Source organism: Globicephala melas, chromosome 10 (genome assembly GCF_963455315.2).
Source record: "Globicephala melas chromosome 10, mGloMel1.2, whole genome shotgun sequence".
In the NCBI taxonomy this organism is placed as follows: Eukaryota; Metazoa; Chordata; class Mammalia; order Artiodactyla; family Delphinidae; genus Globicephala; species Globicephala melas.
The window spans coordinates 25,822,429-25,845,933 of record NC_083323.1 but is presented as its reverse complement, the minus strand read 5'-3'; the positions used below and the strand labels follow the sequence as shown (position 1 = coordinate 25,845,933).

Below are 23,505 nucleotides of genomic sequence, written 5' to 3'. Positions count from 1 at the left end.
CAAGGAACTTAACTGGGTAAACAACCAGTGAGCTTGGAAAAGTATTCCAAGCCTCAGACGAAACTGTGGGCCTGGCTGACACCTTGATTTTAGGCTGATGAAACAGAGCAGAGGATGCAGGTAAGCTGGGTCTGGACTCTTGGCCCATGGAAACCGTGAGATGATAAATGGGTGTTGTTTTAAGTTGCTAGATTTGTAGTAATTTGTTATGCAACAGAAAATTAACAGTCAGAAATGACAAACTGGAAAAAATGTAGGTGCAAACAACCTATTTAATAAGAAACTTCTACAAATCAAACTAAGAGATGAATAACCCAATAGATAAATGGCCAGAATACATAAACAGGTAGTTCACAATAAAGACAAATGTTTTTTAAGTGTGTGAAAATATAATTAACACATTGTACTACAATTACATAAGATGTAACCCTTGGGAGAATCCGGGTTGGGTAGAGGGGTGGTACACGGACATTTCTGTACTATTTTTTTGCAACTTCCTGTGGGTCTGTAATTATTTCAAAATAAAAATTTAAAACTACAATCAACCTCATTCTTATCAGGAAAAATATAAATTAAAATGAGGTACCAGTTTTCACCTACCAGATTGGTGAAGATCAACAAACTTGACAGTACACTGTGTGTCGGAAACATGTGAGCTGAGGCATGTTCATACACTGACCGTAACATAAACTGTATCAGTTTCGCTCTCTGCTGCACAGGGGCGGTGTTCAATTTCACAATAGCATGATTTAAAACGCACACACCCTTTGATGAACAATCCCACGTTTAAGAATTTAGCCTATTAACATATTCTTCACGCGTGGGAAAAGAAGCATGCCAAGGGCAGTCAATGAGGTGCCTATAATAATCAAAGATTGGAAGTAATACAAGTATCCTTTAGTAAGGAAATGGTTCAATAAATTATGGAATACCCATATAGTGGAGTCCTGTACAGCAATTATAACAAGGTCGATTAATCTGCACTGATACGGATCAAGAGTAGAATACACTTTCCAGCTTCTGAAGTCCTGTAGAGCACACCCACACCCACTCCTTCGGTCAGTATTCACAAGCCCCAACTTCGTACCACCCTCCATGTCTGGATAAAAAACATAACCATCCCCATGTGAGAGGATGAAGCAAGTGCCCAAGGCAGAAAGGGGAGGCACGGGAGCCCACAAAGAAAGGAGACCAGAGCTCAAGGGCAGAGAGAGGGAGAAAGACAAAGGTCAGATGAAGAGGCTCTGGTGTCAGGGTAAGAAGCTGGGATTCTGTCCTGCTGAAGGATTTAAAGCAAGATATTGACAAGACACTATGCAAAGCATACAGTTACTCTAAAAATAAAGCAGTGGTCCAGCTGGAGAAGCTCATGCTCAGGAGACCATGCATGATTTCACGAGAGGTGTCTTAAGGTACCTCAACTTGAGCACTTGCGGTAAGCTGAGTCGCCCAGGCACACCCCTTCACCTCACGCCTGTCGATGTGCTGAGACCTACAGAGCCAGGAGGACAGCATGAAGTCCTCTTGAAACATGCCAGCTTGTGGGGTGGATTCAAAGGACGTACATAAGACATCTTCCTCACTTGGAGAAATATTTACAAGCAGATGTCTCAAGCATCTAGACAAGCTTTCCTTAACCACGTTCCTTTACAGTTCTTCACCCAATATTTAAGAATGGAGTCAAAGCAGCAAACTATTCGACTGCATTTCTTCAACCCTCCTCTGTCTCCTGTGCTTTTAATGGTTGAAGCTTTCGAGCACTTTGCCTGATGCCAATGCACAGCCTGAACAGCTCTTACTGAATGGACCTCATATGTTCAGATAAATTAAAATCGATGCCAACTAGTGATTCAGTCTCAAATCGAGGCCACCTGTTCCAATTAGTGAGATTAAAATAGTACGCCACTGAAGCCGAGTTCCAAGCCTTCTGGATTATGACAACATCTTTACAAAGACAGAGAAAGAGGGACTTTCGGTCCCAACACACACTTGCACACACATGAGTAAATATACCGAGGTGTTGAAGCATAGCTTTCACTAAGGGCAGACTTTATTTTTGGACAAGTGCTTATATCAGATTTTCTGAGAAAGGATGCAGCTCAAGGCATCATTTAGTTTCCTTACGTTACAACAAGCCTACAGATACAGCTTAATTAGATTCAACTTTACTTCAGAGAAACACAGAGCTTAAATTTCTTCTCCACCCACTTTCTGTCCTTGCCTGAATCTCCCAAAGAATCCGCATCTCCTGGATATCCATTCTTTAGCCTCAGGCCTTCCCTCGGTCATGGGAAGACTAGAAACACAGCCTGGAACACAACTCTTGTCTTCCCAACCTCTCCCAAGTATCCCTACCCAGACAAGACTGCCTTCAACTCAACAGGGTGCACTTTTGTTCATCCCAAAACATTCAATTATTCAAATTTTCACAATCCATGAGAAGAAAATATATATATTTCTAAGCATTTTCTAGGCAGACGGTCTAAGAGAACTGTTTCATAAAGGAAGGGAGATGATACATGAACACCAGTGTTTTCCTCAATGATTCTGAATCATTTTAGGAGGACAAAAATGAAAGCGTTAAACACACAGAATCACCGGGAGCGAGTCAGTCCCTTGAAAACAGTCCTCAATCCAACACAGCTGCTTCAGTCCAGGAGAAAGTCTTGTTCTGCACTAACAGCTCCCTGACAAAGCTCCCGCATTTGCTAATCTTTTTCATCTGTGCTGCAGGCCTCAGAGGCCCAGACAGTATTCAGCTAGAGTAGTCACATGAATACTGTAAAGATAAAATTTTAAGGAGTGAATTGATTTAGAAATATTAAGTAAATAAGGGTACAGGTGGCCCGAAGCTGTTAGGAGGAGGCGTGAGAATGAGTGAAGTCTGGGGAACTCTGCGGTAGACAAAGAATGACTCAATGTCAGAACAACAAACGCTGTGATGGGTTTCCCAATGCCACTTCTCACAGTCATTCACACAGCTGGTAGGTGGAGAAGTTGACATTCCAGCTTGGCTCCAAAGTCCAGACTCTGAACCCTTCACTCCAGCCCTCAAATCTAGAAGTAAACTGCGTTAAGTGAGGTTGGGGATAAAAAGGAAAAAGTGGTTGAGAAAATTTAAGAAGTAAACCACTGGATGTGGTGGACGAGGGGGGCTGATTGACAGGGCTTCCCATGCATCCAGTTTGGGGGCTGGCTGTATGGGAAAAGTATTCATCAGGAATTGCGGGGGATTGGAGAGAACGAGTTAAGTCTGACGCACAGACTTCGAGGTGCCTGTGGAACATCTGGGTACGCTGGGGTAAAGCCACACCTAGGTTGGGCTCTCAAGTCAGCATGTTAAGACAGGAACCACACACACTTTCACTCAGGGAGGCATGTCCCTGGGATGGGCACTGGACGTGCCATCTCTCAAAAGGCCGATGGACCCCATCCCCGTCTTCCCCCGGGGTTGCAGCACATGACTATTTCTTCAGCGAAGAACCAGATGATGTTTTCGGTTTGTGTTTACAGGCTCTGTTATATGGAAATTATATATACCAAAGCCACTTGGTGCTGGAAGATGCTCTCAAAAGAGACTCACAGGAACGGAGAGCTTCAGAGGTGACAGAAGACTGGGGATGAATTCTAAGTGAAGTCCGTATATGATATATTCCAAGACTTCTGCATGTGGTATATGTTTTTTCCCACTACCCTTACCCAACAGGTAGAAGGTCAGACAAAGATGAACTCACTTCTCAAAACTTTATTTTGAAAAAAAAAAATGACAATAAAAGTGACCTCAGAAAAGATAATTTTTAAAAAGTGGCGGCAGATCCAGTGCAGCTAAGTAGTTTGATATATGAACTGTTACCCCTCCTCTTCACTCCAGCCCCACCAAAAATCTGGAAATAAATTCAGAAGGATAATGGCCCAACACTAAATCATTCAAAGTCAGCCTTTTTCACCTAAAAATCACAAAATTTTAAATCTGTTCATCAATTAATTCTCTACTGAAAATAGTTAGAAATTCCCATTTCACCCGAGTTCAATTTTGAGATGTTTATCACACGTAACTTAGCAATTAACTTGGTATTTAACAATGTTTTAAGCAGTTTTCTTTAAAGAAATTCTCTTCTAAGAGAGAAGCTGGTATAATGGTTAGTTCTAATCAGTCTGTATTAGTTACGTAATTTCACCGGTTACAGTCTGGCTGGATGTCACTTTCCTACTTCTGCAAGTGGAATGGTCTGGAGTTAATGTCTGAATTCTCCTTCAGTTCTAACACGGGGAAACCTTTGAGTCTAAGTTACCAACCCTCTGCCTTAAGTATGAGAAGCGTATGCCTTCAGCTCAGTGAAGTTCAAGTCCTACAGGGAGATCCTGTGAGGCCAGAACGTGACTCAGTTGTCACAAGGAGGAACGACCCTCGTGTACTTCAACTGCTCATCCTCCAGAGACCAAAGACCAGGTAGAAGATTCCTTGACAATGTCTTTAAATCATAAGCTTATTTAACAGCCTTGAAGATGTCCCCAACTACTGTCAAAATTCTTACATCTTAGGCATTATAAAAAGTTCATAAATCGTGCATTCTCCAAATGCTTACTGGGAACATACAACTATCTGCAAAGCACTGGCAAAGTGCTGTGTCCTAAGAATCCCGAGCGCACAATTTTGGCTGGGCACCCTGTGGAAGTTGAGCAATCCATCCCCAAGCAATCAGCAGGCTTATTAGGACTGAACTGCTCGTACTTCCCTGGTGGCGCAGTGGTTAGGAGTCCACCTGCCAATGCAGGGGACACGGGTCTGATCCCTGGTCGGGAAGATCCCACATGCTGCAGAGCAACTGAGCCTGTGTGCCACAACTACTAAGCCTGCGCTCTAGGGCCTGTGTGCCCCAACTGCTGAGCCCACGTGCTGCAACTACTTGAAGCCCGCGCGCCTAGAGCCCACGCTCCGCAACAAGAGAAGCCACCGCAGTGAGAAGCGTAGCCCCAGCTCGCCGCAACTAGAGAAAGCCCGCATGCAGCAATGAAGACCGAACGCAGACAAAAAAATAAAATAAGACTGAGCTGCTCTCCAATACTCAGCTCAAAAGCACAAGATTGGGAAGTGGTTAAAATGCCAGCTCTGTTATTAGATCTGGGTTCATCAAACCCTGGTTCCACCATTTCCTAATAGCCACAGGGCCTTGGACAAATTACTTAACCCATCTGGGCCTTAACTTCCTCATCCGTAAAATGGAACTATAAATAGGATATTGTGAGGATTAAGGAGGTAGTGCATTTAAAGTGCTTAATATTGTGCCTGGTGTATAGTAAGGAATTGGTACACGTTGGCTATTATCACCATTGCTGCATTCTTTTCTTCATTTACGTACTTTTTGCCTTCTTACAGAGGAATAATCAACACACACACTACATTCTCCTTCAAGTAGCATCTCCCTCCCCCAAGTCAGTGGAAGCAGCTGGATTATGTACAGATCATGCACAACTATGACGTTCCTTTTCTGAGGAATGTGAAGTCCTCATTCTGATTCACAGTACAGTGATCCATGGTTCTCTTCTCTCTCACCACCCGCCTCTCTGCTGAAAACATGAAAACACAGTTAAGAAACAGCAGGGCTGAAAGCTACAGCCTCTCCTAAGTTAAGACTTGGGCAATATCCACCTAGAAAGATGAGGCTGATTTCGGACCTTAAGAGCAGCCCTGGAAATCCAGGCGGTGGATCTGAAGCAAAGAAGTCCTGCGATCCAACTTGGGAGGAGCTGTTTTGGTGTTCTACAGTGGATGTGACAAGCAAGCATGCTGGTGGACTGCAGTACGCTCCGATCTAAAGGGAGAACCGGTGAGACTGCAGCAAAGCATCGCTCAAAAAACATGCACCGCATCAATCGTTCGTGTTGCACTTAAGAAAATTCTGACTTGGACATTCATCTATTCACCGTTCCTTTAATTAACTCTTGAGAATAAAACAAATCACTGATTAAAAGTGTACTCACACATCACTTACTCAGCTTACCACTTCACCAGGTCAGTGTCACCTACAACAGAAGTTCAGTTTCCACTCACTCCGGTTCCTGCCCAGGGAGTAAGCATGCGATCATCAACTTACTACACCACTGCCCAACCATTTCCATGGTGAGAAGGGATCTGACATCTGCTTCTTCCTGACTGCCTCTGGCCATTACTCAACTTACTACACCACTGCCCAACCATTTCCATGGTGAGAAGGGATCTGACATCCGCTTCTTCCTGACTGCCTCTGGCCATTACTCATCGTGCAATTCTGGATCAATTTCCAAACCACAGCATGTATAAAGATGTACTGCAGGTAGCAACCATGCCCAACACAGGTTTTACTTCAGATGCTAGAGGCTACTTACTATCATCATTTCCTCCTGTAAAAGAGAAGGGTATTTCCTGGGGCCACAAGTATAAATAAGATACACTCACCAGATACTAAGTTTCCAGAGGGGCCAGACTGTTTCATTCACCCTTATATTCCTGATGCCTGCAGCTAGCCCAGAGAAGGTGCTCACAAATATTTGCTGAATGAAACTTCTTGCTCTCAAAGTGCCAGTGTCTATAGTTTATAAACATGTAAACAATCAACTGATGAGGAATGTGCAATGGAGGGAGGTACCAAATGCTAAAAGTGCCAGAAAAGTCTCTATATTCTATATTCACAAAATTAGAGTCTTTTCATTTCCAAGCTTATGAATATGTCTTACATAGTAATAACAACAACTGGCCACTATCTGTTGAGTTGTCACTGTGGACCTGGCATTTTTAGACATTACTCATTTATTACTCACAACACCTCTATGGTGTGGAAGAGGAAACTAAGACTTAGGATGACTATAAGGTCCAAGGTGACATGGTTAGGAAGCAGCACTACTAGCATAGAATCTGTCTTCTGCGGGCAGCCCAATGAAAGTGCTTCTGTAGACAGAACAGTCTGGTCCTTGCAGGCTAGATGGATAGAAGTTGATGACATCAGAGACCAAAGAGGAAGCTAAAGTACCAGTTATCTCTTCCTGAGGTCTTAAGTGGCTAAGCTAAGGTGGGATAACTGGGGAACATGGAAGGAACCAATTCCAGAGAAATGTCAAAGATCCAGTGGCATGGCTGACAGACTAGAGATGGGGGGAAGGCAGGCACTCAGGACAACTAGCAGTTCTGATTAGTGGTATCAACAGAGCAAGAAAAAAAAATTATCCACCTTACATATATGGAGAAAAACAGCTAATACCTGAGTATACACAACCATTGTTTTTACAAATTCTCTTATTGAAGACTCATAATCACTCCCCAAAGTAGGGATTATTATCACCTTTTATAGATGGGGAACTGGAGGCTCAGAAAGGTGAGACCCTGCTCCAGCCGTCACCCAGCTGGGAATACGATCCAAGTCTCCTGCTCCCAGGGCCACAGCTGTTCACCACTGATACCCAAGTGGTTAAAGATGGTATTTTAGGACATTTAAAATTAGGACTAACAAAAATTTGATTCAGACATAATTGATGAATAAAGACCAGTTGCTGTCTAGAAAGCAGACTGCCTATATTCTTAAAAAGATAATAGGGGACTTCCCTCGTAGTCCAGTGGCTAAGACTCCATGCTCCCAATGCAGGGGGCCTGGGTTTGATCCCTGGTCAGGGAACTAGATCCCACATGCCGCAACAAAGGGTTCGCGTGCCGCAACTAAAGATCCCGTGTGCGGCAACTAAGACCCAGTGCAGCCAAATAAATAAATATTTTTAAAATATAAATAAATAAAAAGATAATAGGCTTTAACTATCTAGGACATAAAAAAAGAAAGCAGGATTCTAATTACAGATGCTCTTTATTTTAAAGCAGAGGGATATTACATTGAGTGCATTGAGTTTTAACATGTACCATTTCTGAGTTTTACCCAGATGAAGTTTAAAAATGTGAACGATCCTGACTTGTCAGCTTAGAGACAACCACAGAATTCATCAGTTATATTAAATTTTCACTGAGGGGGGAAAAATTTAGGTTAATCCACCTGGCTGTAAAAATAGACTTGTACACTGTTAAAATAGTACACTGCCTCATTATTATTCCAGTCTCAAAGGCTTAAACAAGCTCAGCAAGAGAGATGTGTATGTTCCCTGTTTTCTCAACAAAGTATCAATTTTGAACTCAAAAAATGACCGTTCGGTAACCGAGAACTTGATCTCATAGTCTCAGCCCCTGCCTGGGAGGAATCTGCATATCTCTGAAAGTTTATCAGCTCTTCACATGCACCTCCAGTTCTCATTATAGTGTTTTTAGGGGAGCTCATTTACCAAATGAGTCCATAAAAAAGTTATTTTTAAATCCTGTACTAGATGGTTTATTGCTAAGTCAAGAAGGTGACATCAAGAAATTAAACCTTAATGCCACTTGATGTTTTCCCTCGGCATTATACACATTCGAAGTGTAAAGAAAATAAATCTTTACAGCTACATCTAAGTGCGTTCCACAAAAGAGGAATTAGAATCATCTAATGGGCTACCTGCTGCACAGGAAACTTACTGCTACCTTTCCTTCATTACAGCAGACTTATTGCTGCCTTCAGGACAGACCAAAATTACATCAGCCCCACTTGAGAAAGGCTCTTAGGAGTTTTCAAAAATGCCACTCATTCTTTCTATTCCCCACCGTCTCAACAATAAATACCCTAAAAGCAGACAGTCAAGAAGTTTAAACGGGGATCTCAGCATCATCAGTGCTGTAGAACCTGTGATCCCTGTCCACTGAAGCTCTAGCCTTCTTTGATCCAATTTCTTCCAGCCCTCACCAGATTTCATTTGCCCAATAAGCTCATTTAGAATAATCAGTACATATAATGTCTAACTCAGTTTTAATACGCGGTCTATATAAAAACCAGGTATCTCCATGCTAACAAAACAATGTAGTAGTTTGATACTGTGGGTAGAATTTTAAACAAAATAAGAAACACCCTTCACATAAGGTTGCGGTCCTTTAACAGAAAAAATGGCTGTGGAAATGGAACAATGGCAGATACAGGAGAGATAAAGTCTTCAGCTGACTTACACATCTGCTTTGCCACTTTCCATCTCAGTAGTAAAAAGAGTGAGTTTTGGAAAGTTCCGTGAGTTTTGCCAAATTGCTTAAATGGGCTCAGTGAGCCATCCATCCCTCAAAGATTACTAATCCTGTTGTTTACGCGAAGATCACCACAGTTGTGACAAGAGAAACCCAGCTTCCACATTTTTCTTCAAATCTGAAATTTCTTCTGTCAGCTACAACATTATGAGCCACCCCTCCCAATTACAAACGCGTTAGAAAAAGATCTTCACCTTTCTTCGCATTTAACACTGTATTCACCAGCAGCCATCCCTCCAAAAACTTCTAACTGTAGGTAACCAAAGATCTTTTATCAATGTTTTCTTCCAAATGGAGTTTCTAGTTATTTTCATGACAAACTATGGAACTTTTAAAGAAAGTTTAAAAGATTAAGAGAATTATTTGGGGGGAGGGTAGAGTGAACTGGATGCAGGAGGTAAGTATTATTCCACTAAATATATTTAATCCGAAAAAATTTAAATCATTCTGTTAAACTGATTAACCGATGCGAGCACGACCCTACCTCCGTGAACTTGATGCAGGGAGGCTGGCACTCAAAGGCTGAGATCGGACAAGTGAGCGGTCAGAGCAAAGAACACCCCCAGGTATCCCCCGCCCGAACAAATGCCAGGGTGGAGGAGCTGCTGTTCTAAACGGCACTTCAATCAGCCAAGGGGAGAGTGAAGTGTCGAGCCTGGACGATTGAACACCTCAGGAGAATAAAGGTATCCCCGAGGGACCAGCGCTCAGGCTGAGGCCTCCCTCTACGTTCAAGCACTGTACGGCTCGTCTCCGCTGCATACTCTGAAAAGCTATTTTCGCCCACAGCCAAAATCAGCAACAGCAAATTACCCTGCAAACAATGGAGAGGGCGCCGGCTCCGCACGGCTAAAAACTCTGAAGAAGCAGCGCGCAGAATGACTTTTCACTGGGGCAGAGCCGGGAGGAGCGGCCGCGGGAAACCGGGAAGCTGGTCCGCCGCCCCTCCGCGCTCCGGCCGCGCGCAGCGCGCGGGCTCCGGCCACCAGCCCCGAGCCCGAAATTCCCGACGGCTGCGGAGACGCGGCGGCAGCACCAGAGCTTACAAAGAGGGAAGGAGGCCGACCTCCGCGAACACGGTGCCGCGGATGGCGGGATCCCCTCGCGTCCCCCACCGCGCGGCGGGCGCTGCCTGGCAGAGAGGGCGGCGGAGCACCGGCCGTCGGGGAGACCCGGGCGTGCTGGGACCGACGAGCGGAAGAGGACGGCGGGCGGTGCTTTGCGCCACCCCCGCCCGGGAGGGGGACCTGGGATCTCGGAACCGCGGGCCGGGCTCCCACTCCCCACTTCCCAAGCCCGTCAGCTCGAACTGAGCGGGGAAGCCCGGACTCGGGGCCGCCGGGAAGAGAGGGAGGGAGGCGGAGAAACGCGCAGGGCGACGTCGTTCCCGCGGGAGCCCAAGCCCACCCGGCCTCGCCCCTCGGCCGGGCGCCCCCACCGCCACTCCGCGCGCGCCTCTCACCCGGCTCTTGCAGCGGTGGTGCCGGCCCGGGTCGGAGTAGGTCCGGTCCACGGTGAGCGCCGTGTCGCTGCCCGGCATCTCGGCGCTCGCGCTGGGAACTTTCCCGGGGCCCCGTGCCGCCGCGCCGCGAGCTGCCTGCCGTGCTCGGGCTCGGGCTCGCCGGGGGTGAGCCTCGGCCAGGGGGCGGCGCGGGCTACCGCAGATGCTACAGACAGCCTGGCGGCCGCCCTGCGCCACCACCGCCGCCGCCGCCTTGGGGTGGGGGGGGAAGGCGGGGCAGGGACACAAGAGTCTCCTCCCCCTTCCCCTCTCCGCCCCTCCCCCTGCGCGCCCCGCCCGCACGAGACTACTCTCCAGGTGCTGCTGTTTGCCTCCCTCCCTGGCTGAAACTTGATTCCACCCCCTCCCACACTGCCCTTTTTCCTCAAGAGATGAGCGACATCTCCACTACTTGTTGACTTAATCTGTATGTTTATGATAAAAGATGGATTTTTGGCAAGACGTTGTGAGGCTTGCCTTAAATGCTTCCTTTCGTGTTACTCTTATTCCAAATGCACTTACGGGACATCTTCTATGTGCCAGGCCCTGGAGTAGGGGCCAGAGTTGGGTTTTCTTGTTTTTTGGGGGGTTTTTTAAGCACATATTTTTCTTCTTCTGATTCCACTGAGCAAAGAATACACTTCCCCCTAAACAACGATCTGTGGTGTTGTGTATTTTAATTTTGCATGTCTGGCTCACCTTTATGTTGGAAGCTGCTTAAAAGTCAAGACATCTTTTCAGTTTAGTATTCCCTATTTCCAGGGAAGAGTCCCTGCTCACAAGAAATATGGCGTCTAGAAGAGACATTCAGAACACCTGGTCTGGTTATGAAGGGTGTACTAGTGGGAGACTGAGTTGAAATATTTAAAGTGCAGTGCACATGACCAGTCTAGAAGGAAGGAGGGATGTGCTCCTCCCCTTCAATGCGTTGAGCAGGGAGGGAAGTGCAGGCAGAAGAAAAATACTGAGCATAAAAACAAGGGTACATTTGGAAAACCTCAAGTCATCAGTTTAGAGAGTCTCTTCAGGAACAGAAAGACGAAAAAGTAGATGGACACCATGTGGTGCAGGGCTCTACTTTCAAGGCTAAGAAGTTCAGCCCTATTCTTGGGTATTGGGCAGCTGCTGGAGGTTTCTGAATGGGGACATGACAGTATCAGGATGGAAATTTAAGAAGAGGAAATATCTGATAACTGTGTGAAACACTGATTAAAGATGGGTAAGGGACACTGGTTAGAAGGCCACTGGAAAAATTGAGAACAACCTCAATGTCCTTCAGAAGAAGACTAAGTATCAATAAATTATGATAGGGTTTCCCTGGTGGCGCAGTGGTTGAGAGCCCGCCGCCGATGCAGGGGACACGGGTTCGTGCCCCGGTCCGGGAAGATCCCACATGCCGCAAAGCGGCTAGGCCCGTGAGCCACGGCCGCTGAGCCTGCGCGTCCGGAGCCTGTGCTCCGCAACGGGAGAGGCCACAACAGTGAGAGGCCCGTGCACCGCAATAAATAAATTATGATACAGGCATCCAGTGGAGTGTTAGGTACCTGTAATAGAATGGCAGCTCTCTATGTATAGCTACAGAAATATCTCTAACATATACAATTAAGTGAAAAAAGCAATGTGCAGAATAATATATGTGGTATTCCACCATTTATATAAAAACAATATATGTATATGCTTAAATATGCATAGCATATTTCTGGGAGGATTAACATGAAACTAGGGAAATAGACAAGAAACTGATGGAAGGAGAGAGGAACTAGGTAGCTAAAAGGAGGGTTGGGGATTAATTTCTCACTGTATATGTTTTTTAAACTTGAATGCTTGAACTGTGTACATATATTAACCATTCAAAAAGTAAAATAAAAAGATATATTTTTAAATAAAAAGGGTAAACTTATTAAAACTAATTTAAGAAGAAATAGAAAAGCCCATACAATCCTAAAACCGTTCAAAACATTAAATCAACACTTTAAAATACTCCCCCCACCCCCCACCGTATATGATACAACTGCACCAGGCCCAGGGAGTGTTTCAGGTAAGTTACTCCAAAGCAGAGAAGAGAGATATGAAATGTGAGTGCGCGTGTGTGATTTTAGCTAGGGTGGCCAGGGAAGGCCTCCCTGATAAGGTGACATCTGAGCAGAGACTTGGGAAAAAGACAGCCAGCCATGTAAATATCTGAACACTGCAGAAAGAAGGAACAGCAAGTACAAAGGCCCTGAAGCAGGAACATTTGGGAGTGTTCAAGAAAGAGCAAGGAGGCTAGTGTTCTCTGGAACAACAGTAGATGAAATCAGAGACATTTCAAAGGACTAGATCACATAGGGCCATTTAGGCCATTTTAAGAACTCTGAGGAAAATGGGAAGATTTGGAAATTTTTAAGCAAAGGAATGGAGTGACGTGCTCTGCCTTTTCACTTGGAGGAAAAAAAAAATGGATCCCTACCTCAAGGCATACACAAAAAATCAATGCCAGATAGGTTAGAGACCTAAAGGAGAAAACACAATTTTTAAAACTGCCAGAAGAAAATGGAAGAATATCATTATGATCTCAAGTCATAAAAAGCAGTTCACAAAAAAGCATAAAGATTCAACAACATTAACGTTTTAAAACTTCTGCTTATGAAAAGAAATAATAATAAAGTGAAAAGATAAGCCACAAACAAAACTTGAGCTAAGAAAATCAATATGGATGAATTTCACCAACGATACTGAGAAACAAAAAAAGCAAGCCATGTAAAATTACCTGTTGTGAGATTCTATTCAGATAAAGTTAAAATATGAAGGATAAATGACAATTTTTAGGAGACCTAAGATATATAAACTATTAAGAAACGTAAGAACATCACATACACAAATTTCAGAACAGTATTTACCTCTGGTGGGGGGATACAGAAGGATACAGTAGGAGAGGAATACAAGATTATAAATACTGCCATATTTAATGAATGGCTATTTTTTTGAATATTATTTTATTTTATGTATTTATTTTTTATTTTTCGGCCACACTGCGCAGCATGTGGGATCTTAGTTCCCCGACCAGGGATAGAACCTGGGCCCCCTGCATTGGAAGTATGGAGTCTTAACCACTGGGACCACCAGGGAATTCCCTAATGAAAGACTATTGGTATACTGGCTATGTATTCACTCCTACACACATACACAATATTTCATAATTTAAAATTTTAAAGACAACAAAGACTCAAAGGACACATACAATGATGGTATTCTTAATCCTGGATTTAAGTCACCAGTGGTGGTGGTATCATCTCAAATACACAAATGTAATAGCACTTTTACAGGTATAAATTTTGATACAAAGGCAAGACAGTCTGTTATTATTAAGTCTTTATGTCAATTTAATCTTATAAAGATCCATTCTGAGATCTACAAGAGTCTATCTCTGGGTTCCCCTCCCCCATTTGCCTGATACCTCATTTATTCCAAGTACTTAGGACTATAGAAATTATATTGCTCAAGTGTATGTGTGTACATGTGTGTGTGTAACTGTGTCTGTGTGTAACTTTCGAGAGGGCAGACCTAAGTAAGGTCCCTGACAAATCAAGGTTGGGCATTGGTTGGTGTGACAACAGTCATCTACTTTCCATTTCTATTACTGTCTTGGTATTGCTTAGAAGAGCTCCATTCTGGAAATGCTGACCCTCCGTAAAAAGGATGAATTAAAATTTTATTAGGCTCATTTCAGTTTTAATTAACAGAGAATGTTGTTTTTTAGATCATTTAGATCTATTTTATAAGCTAGTTGCCCAAAAGCTGCTCTACTGGGCACTCATACAAAATAATGTTTTTAAAAGCCCAAATTAAACAGCACAAGAGCAAGCTCCCCAGAAAAGAAAGAAAACAAGCAGTGCTGATCACCATTTGGCTCTCCTATTTGGAATTAGGATCCACGGGGAAAAGAGACCATGCACCTTCTTTTGGAGGCAATGCCCAGGATTTTGTCAGACCCATAGAGAGAGAGAGACAGAGAGACAGAGACAGACAGAACACTTAAATTCTTCTTTAATGTAAGAAATTGTCTGTGCCTCTGATAATAACCTCCAAAAGCCTCTATGAAAAAAGTAATTTTTAAAAAAATCACAATTTTTAAAGTAGCGAATGCAGTCAGAACAATAAGGAAGACAAAAGTACAAAATCTAGGGTGTGAAATAAGAATTTAATTCCAAAGTGTAAGTGGCACAATAAGGCGGCACAGGCTAAGCACAAAAGAATTGGAACAGGTCTTTTGAGCTGTAAGAGTTTAAAGTTTGGAATGATGAGAAAAGGTTCATAAAAGAGGTATGGCGTTTCTGGAAGCTTGGCCGCAGCCACCGTGGTGGGAAGCGGGCTGAGGATGGCCGGGGGCCTGGAGACCAGCTTGCAGACAACCTCAGACCCGGAGAGGCCAGGCTTGGCAGGCACCTGTCCAGGTGCCCAGACTTCAGTGGCCGCAATGCTGCCATCAGCACAGGGTTGGGTGGGCGGGAGTCGGGAACGGGCCACAGGAGGCCCAGGGCCTTGAGGCTCAGAGAGGACCTTCAAGATGGTGGAGGAGTAAGACGTGGAGATCACCTTCCTCCCCACAAATACATCAAAAATACATCTACATGTGGAACAGCTCCTACAGAACACCTACTGAATGCTGGCAGAAGACCTCAGACTTCCCAAAAGCCAAGAAACTCCCCCACATACCTGGCCGTGTGGCTGACAAGGTCTTGGGGCTCCGGCCAGGTGTCAGGCCTGAGCCTCTGAGGTGGGAGAGCCGAGTTCAGGACATTGGACCACCAGAGACCTCCTGGCCCCACATAATATCAATCACTGAGAGATCTCCCAGATATCTCTGTCTCAACATTAAGACCCAGCTCCAATCAACAACCAGCAAGCTCCAGTGCTGGACACCCCATGGCAAACAACTAATAAGTCAGGAACACAACCCCACCCATTAGCAGAGAGCCTGCCAAAAATCATAATAAGGTCACAGACACGCCAAAACACACCACCGGATGCAGTCCTGACCACCAGAAAGACAAGATCCAGGCTTATCCACCAGAACACAGGCACCAGTCCCCTCTACCAGGAAGCCTACACAACCCCCTGTACCAACCTTACCCGCTGGGGGCAGACACCAAAAACAATGGGAACTACGAACCTGCAGGCTGCAAAAAGGAGACGCCAAACACAGTAAGTTAAGCAAAATGAGAAGACAGAGAAATACCCAGCAGATGAAGGAGCAAGGTAAAAACCCACCAGACCAAACAAATGAAGAGGAAGTAGGCAGTCTACCTGAAAAAGAATTCAGAGTAATGATAGTAAAGATGATGCCAAAATCTTGGAAATAGAATGGAGAAAATACATGAAACGTTTAACAAGGACCTAGAAGAACTAAAGAGCAAACAAACAATGATGAACAACACACTAAATGAAATTAAAAATTCTCTAGAAAGAATCAATAGCAGAATAATTGAGGCAGAAGAGTGGATAAGTGACCTGGAAGATAAAAGAGTGGAAATAACTACTGCAGAGCAGAATAAAGAAAAAAGAATGAAAAGAATTGAGGACAGTCTCAGAGACTTCTGGAACAACATTAAACGCACCAGCATTCGAATTATAGGGGTCCCAGAAGAAGAAGAGAAAAAGAAAGGGACTCAAAAAATATTTTAAGAGATTATAGTTGAAAACTTCCCTAAAATGGGAAAGCAGAGAGTCAATCAAGTCCAGGAAGCACAGAGAGCCCCATACAGGATAAATCCAAGGAGAAACACGCTGAGACACATAAAATCAAACTATCAAAAATTAAATACAAAAAAAATCTTAAAAGTAGCAAGGGAAAAGCAACAAGTAACATACAAGGGAATCCCCATAAGGTTAACAGCTAATCTTTCGGCAGAAACTCTGCAAGCCAGAAGGGAGTGGCAGGACATATTTAAAGTGCTGAAAGGGAAAAACCTACAACCAAGATTACTCTACCCAGCAAGGATCTCATTCAGATTCCAGATTTGATGAAGAAATTAAAATGTTTACAGACAAGCAAAACAAAAGTTAAGAGAATTCAGCACCACCAAACCAGCTTTACTACAAATGCTAAAGGAACTTCTCTAGGCATGAAACACAAGAGAAGGAAACCGCCTACAAAAACAAACCCAAAACAATTAACAAAATGGTAATAGGAACATACATATCAATAATTACCTTAAATGTAAATGGATTAAATGCTCCATCCAAAAGACACAGACTGGCTGAATGGATACAAAAACAAGACCCATATATATGCTGTCTACAAGAGACCCACTTCAGACCTATGGACACATACAAACTGAAAGTGATATTCCATGCAAATGGAAATCAAAAGAAAGCTGCAGGAGCAATTCTCATATCAGACAAAACAGACTTTAAAATAAAGGCTATTACAAGAGACAAAGAAGGACACTCCATAACAATGAAGGGATGATGGATGATCTTGGATGATGAAGGGATCAATCCAAGAAGAAGATAAAACAATTTTAAATATTTATGCACCCAGCATAGGAGCACTTCAATACATAAGGCAAATGCTAACAATCATAAAAGGGGAAATTGACAGTAACACAATCATAGTAGGAGACTTTAACACCCCACTTTCACCAATGGACAGATCATCCAAAATGAAAATATGGAAACACAAGCTTTAAATGACACATTGAACAAGATGGACTTAACTGATATTTATAGGACATTGCATCCAAAAACAACAGAATACACTTTATTCTCAACTGCTCATGGAACATTCTCCAGGATAGATCATATCTTGGGTCACAAATCAAGCCTTGGTAAATTTAAGAAAATTAAAATCGTATCAAGTATCTTTTCCGACCACAACACTATGAGACTAGACATCAATTACAGGAAAAAAAACTGTAAAAATTACAAACGCATGGAGGCTATATAATACACTACTAAATAACCAAGAGATCACTGAATAAATCAAAGAGGAAATAAAAGAATACTTAGAAACAAATGACAATGAAAACACGACAACCCAAAACCTATGGGAGGCAGCAAAAGCAGTTCTAAGAGGGAAGTTTAGAGCAATACAATCCTAACTCAAGAAACAAGAAACATCTCAAATAAACAACCTAACCTTACACCTAAAGCAATTAAGAAAGAAGAACCAAAAAAACCCAAAGTTAGCTGAAGGAAAGAAATCATCATAAAGTTCAGAAATGAAAAAGAAACGAAGGAAACAATAGCAAAGATCAATAAAACTAAAAGCTGGTTCTTTGAGAAGATAAACAAAGTCAACAAACTATTAGCCAGACTCATCAAGAAAAAAAGGGAGAAGAGTCAAATCAATAGAATTAGAAATGAAAAAGGATGGGCCTCTCTGGTGGCGCAGTGGTTGAGAGTCCACCTACCGATGCAGGGGACACGGGTTCGTGCCCTGGTCCGGGAGGATCCCACATGCCGCGGAGCGGCTGGGCCCGTGAGCCATGGCCACTGAGCCTGCGCATCTGGAGCCTGTGCTCCACAATGGGAGAAGCCACAACAGTGAGAGGCCCGCGTACCACAAAAAAAAAAAAAAAAAGAAATGAAAAAGGAGAAGTAACAGCTGACACTGCAGAAATACAAAGGATCATTAGAGATTGCTACAAGCAACCATATACCAATAAAATAGAAAACCTGGAAGAAATGGACAAATTCTTAGAAAAGCACAACCTTCTGAGACTGAACAAGGAAGAAATAGAAAATATAAACATAACAATCACAAGCACTGAAACTGAAACTGTGATTAAAAATCTTCCAACAAACAAAAGCCCAGGACCAGATGGCTTCACAGGCGAATTCTATCAAACATTTAGAGAAGAGCTAACACCTATCCTTCTCAAACTCTTCCAAAATGTAGCAGACGGAGGAACACTCCCAAACTCATTCTACGAGTCCACCATCACCCTGACACCAAAACCAGAGAAAGATGTCACAAAAAAAGAAAATTACAGGCTAATATCACTGATGAACATAGATGCAGAAATCCTCAACAAAATACTGGCAAACAGAATCCAACAGCACATTAAAAGGATCATACACCATGATCAAGCAGGATTTACCCCAGTAATGCAAGGATTCTTCAATGTACGTAAATCAATCAATGTGATACACCATATTCGCAAATTGAAGGATAAAAACCATATGATAATCTCAATAGATGCAGAAAAAGCTTTTGACAAAATTCAACACCCATTTATAAAAACCCTCCAGAAAGTAGGCACAGAGGGAACCTCCCTCAACATAATAAAGGCCATATATGACAAACCCACAGCCAACATCATTTTCAATGGTGAAAAACTGAAAGCGTTTCCTCTAAGATCAGGAACAAGACAAGGGTGCCCACTCTCACCACTATTATTCAACATAGTTTTGGAAGTTTTAGCCACAGCAATGAGAGAAGAAAAAGAAATAAAAGGAATCCAAACTGGAAAAGAAGAAGTAACACTGTCACTGTTTGCAGGACATGATACTATATATAGAGAATCCTAAAGATGCTACCAGAAAACTACTAGAACTAATCAATGAATTTGTAGAGTAGCAGAATACAAAATTAATGCACAGAAATCTCTTGCATTCTTAGACACTAATGATGAAAATTCTGAAAGAGGAATGAAGGAAACACTCCCATTTACCATTGCAACAAAAAGATAAAATACCTAGGAATAAACCTACCTAAGGAGACAAAAGACCTGTATGCAGAAAACTATAAGACGCTGATGAAAGAAATTAAAGATGATACAAACAGATGGAGAGATATACCATGTTCTTGGATTGGAAGAATCAATACTGTGAAAATGACTATACTACCCCAAGCAATCTTCAGATTCAATGCACTCCCTATCAAACTACCAATGGCATTTTTCAGAGAACTAGAACAAAAAATTTCACACTTCGTATGGAAACACAAAGACTCGGAATAGCCAAAGCAATCTTGAGAAAGAAAAACGGAGCTGGAGGAATGAGGCTCCCAGACTTCAGACTATACTTCAAAGCTACAGTAATCAAGACAGTATGGTACTGGCACAGAAACATAGATCAATGGAACAGGATAGAAAGCCCAGAGATAAACCCATGCACATATGGTCACCTTATTTTTGATAAAGGAGGCAAGAATATACAATGGAGAAAAGGCAGCCTCTCCAATATGTGGTGCTGGGTAAACTGGACAGGTACATGTAAAAGAATGAAATTAGAACACTCGCTGACACCATACAGAAAAATAAACTCACAATGGATTAAAGACCTAAATGTAAGACCAGACACTATAAAACCCTTAGAGGAAAACATTTTGGCAGAACACTCTATGATATAAATCAAAGCAAGATCATTTCTGACCCACCTCCTAGAGAAATGGAAATAAAAAATATACAAGCCGCTCATGCAGCTCAATATCAAAAAAACAAACAAGCCAATCCAAAAACAGGCAGAAGACCTAAATAGACATTTCTCCAAAGAAGACATACAGATTGCCAACGAACACATGAAAGGATGTTCAACATCACTAATCATTAGAGAAATGCAAATCAAAACTACAATGAGGTATCACCTCACTCCGGTCAGAATGGCCATCATCAAAAAATCTACAAACAATAAATGCTGGAGAAGGTGTGGAGAAAAGGAAACCTTCTTGCACTGTTGGTGGGAATGTAAATTGATACAGCCACTATGGAAAACAGTATGGAGAGTCCTTAAAAAACTAAAAATAGAACTACCATACAGCCCAGCAATCCCACTACTGGGCATATACCCTGAGAAAACCATAATTCAGAAAGAGTCATGTACCACAATGCCCATTGCAGCACTATTTACAATAGCCAGGACATGGAAGCAACCTAAGTGTCCATCAACAGATGAATGGATAAAAGAGATGTGGCACATATATACAATGGTATATTACTCAGCCATAAAAAGAAACGAAATTGAGTTATTTGTAGTGAGGTGGATGGACCTAGAGCCTGTCATACAGAGTGACGTAAGTCAGAAAGAGAAAAACAAATACCCTTTGCTAACACATATATATAGAATCTAAAAAAAGAAAATGGTTCTGAAGAACCTATGGGCAGGACAGGAATAAAGACACAGATGTAGAGAATGGACTTGAGGAAATGGGGAGGGGGAAGGGTAAGCTGGGACGAAGTGAGAGAGTGGCATGGACATATATATACTACCAAATGTAAAACAGATAGCTAGTGGGAAGCAGCTGCATAGCACAGGGAGATCAGCTCAGTGCTTTGTGACCACCTAGAGGGATGAGATAGGGAGGGTGGGAAGGAGACGCAAGAGGGAACAGATATGGAGATATATGTATACGTATAGCTGATTCACTTTGCTATACAGCAGAAACTAACACAACATTGTAAAGCAATTATACTCTAGCAAAGATGTTTAAAAAAAAAAAAAAGAGGTAAGATTATACTTGACTCTTATAGTACATATTTGTCATTTTTGTCTGCCTAGCATCCAGTCCATTATTCTCAACATACTGCCTGGATTTTTCTTTTGGGACCCATCCCACCCCCACCCACAGTCCAAGAGGTTTAGGTGAGGCTGACCATGCACGACCCCTGGCTCCAGGAAGAGGCATGTGATCCAGCCTTGGCCAATCAGAGTCACTGTAAGTTGTGCAGAAATAGACATGTGACCCAGTCAGAGCCAATCAGAGTTTCCCCTGAGACTTTTGCTGTAACTACTGGGAAAGAACTATGCCCTTCCAGTAGGCATGGTTAAGCTGGTAGACTATAAGCCTGCTACTATCGTGGGCGGCCCTGCTGTATGTGGTAGACATACAAAGACAGCCTCCTCCAAGAGGAAAACAGAGCCATGGAAGGAGAAAGACTCATTACTGAATTGTGAGAGCACTAGATCCAGCTTTTTCCACTATCTATTGCTGCATGACAAATCACCCTAAAACATACTGACTTACAACGACTACCATTCATTTGCTCATGATTCTGCATTTTGAGCAAGCCTCCAAGGGGGATGGCTTTTCTCTGCTCTTCTAACACTGTCTGGGGCAGGAGTATCCAAGATGGCTTCCCTCATATGTCAGCACCTATAGGAATGGGGGTGGCTGGAATGCATGGGGCTGGCCAGGTCTCTGTCTCTATTTGTATATGTTTATACATTTAAACAAAATATTTTATATTTTATAGTTCTTCTTCCAGGGCTCCCCCCTCTCTACCAGGGTAGTTGGACTTCGTTCCATGGTGACTGGTTTCCGAGAGATTAAAAATAAAAGGTGCCAAACCTCTTTAAGGCCTAGCCTGAAGCTGGCAGAATTCCACTTCTGTCACATTCTATTGGTCAAAATGAGTCAAAAGTCCAGCCCACACTCAAGGGGAAGAGAAACAGTATCTACCACTTGATGGAAGGAGTAGGGAGTAGTGTGCGCATACAGGGATGGGAGAATTGTTGGCTGCCATCATGGCAGACGACCCACCACGTCAGATGTGGCTAGACCCCCCTTTCTGGTTATAGGAGGCAAGGCATTCCTCTTTTTACTTAAACCTGTTTTAAAAATCCTAATACAACATTCAATGCTGGGTCTGGGTAGAAAGAAAACAATGAAAAGGGTGGCATTTCAAGAGAAAGCAGGAAATGTGGAAAGCATGAATAGAGGGAAAGTGAGCAGAAAATTCTAGTGGGGGCAGAGGATTTTCTCAGACCACTAGGTAGAGAGCCTTCCTTGGTCAGTCCATGCCAGATGACCTCCTGCAGACTCTTTAGCTAATTATATTCTGTACCTCTCATTTTAACACAAAAGTTATAATATCTTATCATGCTATTTAAATATTTTATGTGGTAATTTATATGTGCCCTCCCCCCAACTAGATTGTAGGTTACCTGAAGGAAAAGACGATACCTTCTAGGTAAGTGTGTATATTCCTGGTTCCTAACATAGTATCATGTATTCAGTCCATACTTGCTGAGTGAATGGATAGATTCAAAATTTATGAAATGCCTAGTTATTTTCCAAGCAATAGGGTTTTAAGAAATGAGTAAGACGTAAGCAAAAGATAGCTTTTGCCCTCAAGGGGTTGGAGCAAACAATATGTAAGGATGAAAATTTGCTGAACGATGAATGCTGCCATTTTTCAGATACTGACTGGTTACTGAAGTTTGTGAACTCTGAAATTACTTAGTGAGCACCTTTGATGTGATGGGCTCTGTTCTTGGTGCTGGGGATTATAAAAACAAATAAGACATGGTCCGATCCTGAAAGGCCATCCCATTTAGACAGGGAGACAGACTGCCAAAAAAAAGTTGCTAGAGATGCAAGGATAGTTACATCCTTGGTACAGTGGTAGGGCAAAGGAAGAAAATGATCTCCTGGTGAAAGTCAGCTCCTTAGGTATGTTAGGCTTCATGTCATTATAGCAGGGAGAAGGAATTAAACATAAAGGAAAGTCTGACTTCAAAGATGAAAATGTAAGCCTCTTATAAAGTAAAGGATAGTGAATTTCCTTTCATATTCCATTTTTATTTAATAATATAGGAAAAGTGTTCCTTCTGCAGGGAAAATTTATAGGACAAAAACTACAGCAAGCTTTTTTTTTCCCCCCAAAGGATTTAAGGACAGAGCGTGGAAAGAGAAGAATAAATCAGATTTTAAACATTTATTCAGGGACTTCCCTGGTGGTGCAGTGGTTAAGAATCCGCCTGCCAATGCAGGGGACACGGGTTCAAGCCCGGGTCTGGGAAGATCCCACATGCCGCGGAGCAACTAAGCCCGTGTGCAACAAGTGCTGAGCCTGCGTGCCACAACTACTGAAGCCCGCACGCCTAGAGCCCACACTCCTCAACAAGAGAAGCCACTGCAATGAGAAGGTCGGGCACCGCAACAAAGAGTAGCCCCCGCTCT

The 23,505-nt window shown here is 42.9% G+C and overlaps 1 protein-coding gene across 7 annotated transcripts in view; it reads right to left on the bottom strand.

Moving 5' to 3' along the window:
- Positions 1-23,505, bottom strand: part of TMCC3 (transmembrane and coiled-coil domain family 3) — a 266,106-nt gene that overhangs the window by 58,651 nt on the left and 183,950 nt on the right. The window contains exon 1 of one of the 7 annotated variants that reach the window (XM_030856385.3): positions 10,581-10,829. The exons of 5 other annotated variants lie outside the window; for them this stretch is intronic. In XM_030856385.3, coding sequence (XP_030712245.1) covers positions 10,581-10,658 — 78 coding nt within the window. In that variant the 5' untranslated portion in view covers positions 10,659-10,829. Of the gene's footprint in view, positions 1-9,931; positions 10,022-10,580; positions 10,830-23,505 lie in introns of those variants that run through there. One more of the 7 variants, XM_070046477.1, reaches the window with a different exon arrangement.